The sequence below is a fragment of the Canis lupus genome, chromosome 16 (assembly GCF_048164855.1).
Source record: "Canis lupus baileyi chromosome 16, mCanLup2.hap1, whole genome shotgun sequence".
In the NCBI taxonomy this organism is placed as follows: Eukaryota; Metazoa; Chordata; class Mammalia; order Carnivora; family Canidae; genus Canis; species Canis lupus.
Window position 1 is genome coordinate 14,069,570 of NC_132853.1, and position 5,618 is coordinate 14,075,187.

The 5,618-nt window shown below is 39.1% G+C and overlaps 1 protein-coding gene across 1 annotated transcript; it reads left to right on the plus strand.

Annotated features, from left to right (window-relative positions):
* Positions 1 to 2,466: 2,466 nt before the first annotated feature.
* LOC140607436 (olfactory receptor 1D2) lies at positions 2,467 to 3,408 on the plus strand. The gene has a single exon (XM_072782177.1). It carries the CDS (start codon positions 2,467 to 2,469, stop codon positions 3,406 to 3,408), a length of 942 nt encoding a protein of 313 aa, XP_072638278.1.
* The last annotated feature ends 2,210 nt before the right edge of the window (positions 3,409 to 5,618 follow it).

Consider the following 5,618-nt stretch of genomic DNA (forward strand, 5'->3'; position numbering starts at 1 on the left):
TACCTGCACCATCCTACATCTCACCACTTTCCCCTTCACCCCAACCATACTGACCCATATTTAACTCCTTATATACAATGAAGGTTCAGCTCACATGCTTTGCACATGTAATTCTCTGTAATGCTCTTTGATCCAGACTTCTTAGCCTGGTCTTTTTCACCCTTTGCATCTCAAATAATACAAATGTTAAATAATACATTGTTATTTATCTCCACACAGTGAAATTCAATATAACTTATTTATATGTCCTCCTTTTTATTCTTTTTGCTGTTTTTAAGATTTTTATTTCTTATATTTTAGATTTTTGAAAGGAAAAAAGACATGTTATTTTAATCTTTGGTATGCTTGAAATGTGTTTGGTAAAAAACAAAATATGGATCTCATATTCCTCTAAAATAATGAGACAATTGTCTCAATGCCATTTATTGAATAATACAACAGTTTTTTCCCAAAGTGCTACAGTAATAATACACTGAATCCTACATGTTCTTTGGTCTGTACTTGAACCTGTTTGGTTGATCTGTTCATTCCAGCACCAGTACCACATAGTTTTATAACCCTTTATATTTGGCAGGGAAGTGCTTATTTTGAAGTTAAACATAGATGTTTTCTTAAAAACCCTATTCAAAGTTTTACTTCAAATAGTTCAAATTTTAGATTCATGCAGTAGAATAAAAACCTTGGGAATCTTGGTATGCTTTTCCACTTACTAAGTTTCCACTATATGCTTCTCTGAAGAATTAGGAGACCCCGACTGAATATCAACATTTTAATGCATAGATTTGTTTGTTGATGATGTAGACGGCATTGTTTCACATTATAATATCATAATATATAATTATAATATAAATATAACATATATAATTATAACATATAGCATAATCTATAATATATAATATGTATATGTAATTTTTTTTAAGTAATCTCTACACCCAGTGAAGTTTTTCAACTCATGAACCCGAAATCAAGAGTCACATGTGCATTCTACAGAGCCAGCCACGTATCCTTTCACATTATTTTTTAAACTTATTATTCTTGACTATTGCTTACATATAATAAAAATAAAAATAATAACAAAATAATAATAATAATAAATATTTCTTGAGTACTTACTACAGACCAGTTTTTTATTACTTCATTCATTTCTTAAATACTTAAAGTAGGCCAGCTTTTTATTACTTCATTTTATTCTCACCATGATCCACTTTTCACAGAAAGTCTTAAAAAAGCTCAGGCGGAGGGTGGGGGTGAATGGGTGACAGGCACTGAGGTGGGCACTTGACGGGATGAGCACTGGGTGTTATTCTATATGTTGGCAAATTGAACACCAATAAAAAATAAATTTATATATAAAAAAAGATGTGCACCCCGATGTTTATAGCAGCAATGTCCACAATAGCCAAACTGTGGAAGGAGCCTCAGTGTCCATCGAAAGATGAACGGATAAAGAAGATGTGGTCTATGTATACAATGGAATATTACTCAGCCATTAGAAACAACAAATACCCACCATTTGCTTCGATGTGGATGGAACTGAAGGGTATTATGCTGAGTGAAATAAGTCAATCGGAGAAGGACAAACATTATATGGTCTTATGCATTTGGGAAATATAAAAAATAGTGAAAGGGAATAAAGGGAAAAGGAGAAAAAATGAGTGGGAAATATCAGAAAGGGAGACAGAACATGAAAGACTCCTAACTCTGGGAAACGAACTAGGGGTGGTGGAAGAGGAGTTGGACGGGGGATGGGGGTGACTGGGTGAGGGGCACTGAGGTGGGCACTTGACGTGATGAGCACTGGGTGTTATTCTATATGTTGGCAAATTGAACACCAATAAAAAATAAATTTATAAATAAATTAAAAAAGAAGAAGATGTGCTATACAAAATATATATATATATATAAAAAGCTCAGGTAACTAGCTGGGGGTTTAACAGAAAGTGTCAGAACTCAGATTTGAAGTGTTTTCAAATCCATTTTTATTTCTAATGGCATTTCAGTGAATTGTTTTAGGTTTCCCAAATAGGTCATCCTCTCAGCAAATCATCATTTTTCCATTTCCTTTACAATATCTTTCATCCAATTGTATAATACCAATTTCTTATAGCACATACACCTGTTTTAAACATCACTTATATCTACACAATATCATAATATACCATCTAATCTTTAAGCACTTCAAGAAATTTGTAAGATGATATGATTTAAAATAAGATATGTGTATTATTCATACAGTATTGAGTATTGGCCAGATTAGAAGTTGCTGGAATAATTGAGTTGTATAAAAATTTCCCATGTTTTGCTTTTATATGCTATTGCATTGTTTAATATCAAAAAATTATAAAATTTAGCCTAAGATATTTTTAATGCTAAAAAAATAGTTGATTTTGCTTATTTGAAGTCCTTATTCAATTGAGGGCATTTAATAAACATTTGTTGGTGTTAATGTTGCAGACACTAGGAAAAATGGATGAAAGCAACCAGACTATAGTCTCTGAGTTCCTGCTCCTGGGGCTCTCTGAGAGTCCTGAGCAGCAGCGGGTCCAGTTCTGGATGTTCCTGTCCATGTACCTGGTCACAGTGGTAGGAAATGTGCTCATCATCCTGGCCATCAGCTTTGATCCCCGCCTGCACACTCCCATGTACTTCTTCCTGGCCAACCTCTCCTTCACTGACCTCTTCTTCGTCACCAATACAATACCCAAGATGCTGGTGAGCCTCCAGTCTCAGAACAAAGCCATCTCCTATGCAGGGTGTCTGACACAGCTTTACTTCCTGGTCTCCTTGGTGGCCCTGGACAACCTCATCCTGGCCACAATGGCATATGACCGCTATGTGGCCATCTGCCGCCCCCTCCACTACACCACAGCCATGAGCCCTGGACTCTGTATTTTGCTCCTCGCCTTGTGTTGGGCACTTTCTGCCCTCTATGGCCTCACCCACACCCTCCTAATGACCAGAGTGACATTCTGTGGATCCCGGAAGATCCACTACATCTTCTGTGAGATGTATGTCCTGCTGAGGCTTGCATGCTCCAACACCCAAGTAAATCATACAGTGCTGATTGCTACAGGATCTTTCATCTTCCTCGCCCCACTAGGGTTCATGATAATGTCCTATGTCTGGATTGTCAGAGCCATCCTCCGAATACCCTCAGCCTCTAGCAAGTACAAAGCCTTCTCCACCTGTGCCTCCCATTTGGCTGTAGTCTCCCTCTTCTATGGGACACTTTGTATGGTATATCTGCAGCCTCTCCACACCTACTCCATGAAGGACTCAGTAGCCACAGTGATGTATGCTGTGGTGACCCCCATGATGAACCCTTTCATCTACAGCCTGAGAAACAAGGACATGCATGGGGCTCTGGGAAGACTGTTCCTAGGGAAAGCCTTCCAGAGGTTGACATGAAGTAATTTTGGAAAGGCCATTTAAGTGGAGACTGGAAATTTCCTTCACCATGTGCAAGGCATTATCCTATGGGGAATAGAGTACATAGTACATAGCACCAACTCAGAATGAGCTCATACAGCTGTGATGAAAAAAAGAAATGTGAATATGGGCAGCCCAGGTGGCTCAGCGGTTTAGCACCACCTTCAGCCCAGGGCATGATCCTGGAGACCCGGGATCGGGTCCCACATCAGGCTCCCTTCATGGAGCCTGCTTCTCCCTCTGCCTGTGTCTCTGCCTCTCTTTCCCCCTCTCTGTGTGTCTGTCATGAATAAATAAATAACATCTTAAAAAAAAAAAGAAATGTGAATGTAACCCAATGTCCACCAAGCAACAGCAGCCTTGGCAATAAATAAGGCCACCAACACTAATACTGAAAGTCTACAAAATCAAATTCTTCAACTTGTCTGACACAAGACCACAGCCCCAATATTACCCAGATATTCCCAGTTATGGCCTAGTGGGATCTGTTATGTTCTCTAGCACACATCCACTCATAGTCTCTGACCTCTGAAATTCTCTAAAGATCTGGTTGTCTGCAAGAAGACAACTTGTACCAATCCACTGCCGATGTCCTGGGTGAGGCCACCCCTTACCTGATGCTCTGCTGGGCACAGTCCCCACTGCTTAGTTCTGACCCATTGTCCTTCTGGACACAACCACTGATGTTCAGGTGGAAATGGCAAGAAATCCCTCTCTTTTGGTCTGGAGCAATTTTTGTCCTTTGGGCCTCAAAACAATACTACTTCGTTGCCTTTTTCCTGCATTCCTTCTCTCTGAGAAAACTCAGATTGTCATTGGAAAAGTCCATCTGGTCCTTTATTTCTATAGTTCCTTATCTCTCATCTCTTCTTCATTCCCTCAAAACAAAACTCTCAAGCATATCAACACATGTTCATGATAGGGGTGGTAGCAGAAGCAGCAAAAGGAAGAAGGTAATTGTGAGACCCAAATTCTACTTAGGTTATACAATTCTGACAGCAATTTTGATGTGTGTGTGTTTTCAACACCACCAGGCAGTGCTCTGATACCAGCTGGGTGTCCTTCAATTCAACTCAATTTCAACACTATCTACTTAGAGATAGTACCAAATCTCACAGCTTAAGGGCTCAGTCCTATAAGACTGCCTTCCTCCCCATTTAGACACTAATTACAAGTCCAAGGCATTACCTGTGCTTCTGACTGACCAGCTATAGTTTGGAGTTCCAACAATCCCCTTCTTGGGATGGATTAATTTTCTCAGAATAGCTTATAGAACTCAGAGAAACATTTTACTTACTAGATCACTGCTTATTCATGAACAACCAGATGAAAGAGATGTATAGGGCAAGACATATGGGAAGGGGCAGGGAGCTTATATGCCCTCTCTGCATACACCTCTCCCCAAATCTCCATGTGCCACCAACACAGAAGCTCTTCGAACTCTGTCCTATTGGGTTTCTATTGAAGCCTCATTACATAGGCATGATTGATTAAATCATTGGCCACTGGTGATTTGATCTCCAACCCATTGCCCCTCTCCAGAGGTGGAGGGGTGTGTGTAAATATCCTGGATATTTACACTGAATGCAGCAAGGACCGGATAAGCATTTCAATAAATGGACAACTGGACAAATCGGAAATCCACTTTGGGGTAAAAAAAAATCTTTTTCAAAAATGATTTATTTATATTTTTTTAGAGAGAGAGTGTAAGCAAGGGTATGGTCAAGAGAGAAGGAAAGAGAGATCTCAAGCAGACTCTTCACTAAGCCCATAGTCTGATGGGGGCTTGATCTCATGACCCTAAGACCATGATCTGAGCCAAAACCAAGAGTCAGGCATTCAAGTGACTGAGCCACCCAGGCACCCCTAGAAGAAAAAAAAAATATCTTGATCTCTCCCTCATCTGATATAAAAATCAAGTCTAGGTTGACAGCAGATCTAAATAAATGTGAAAGATAAAACCATATAACCTTTAGAGGCAAACATAGGAGAATATTAGCAAAGATTTTGCAAAGATTCTTAAACAAGACACAACACTAACTATAAAATACAAAATGACAAGTTGGAGTATTTTAAAATTAAAACCTCCTGTTTCTCAGACCCACCATAGCTGAATGAAATACAACCACTAAATGGAAGATATTACTACATACATCTGACAAAGGACTCCTAAGATAAACACATAAAGA

Excerpts from the sequence above, each read along its gene's own strand:
- LOC140607436 (XM_072782177.1), top strand. The coding sequence starts at position 2,467 with ATGGATGAAAGCAACCAGACTATAGTCTCTGAGTTCCTGCTCCTGGGG.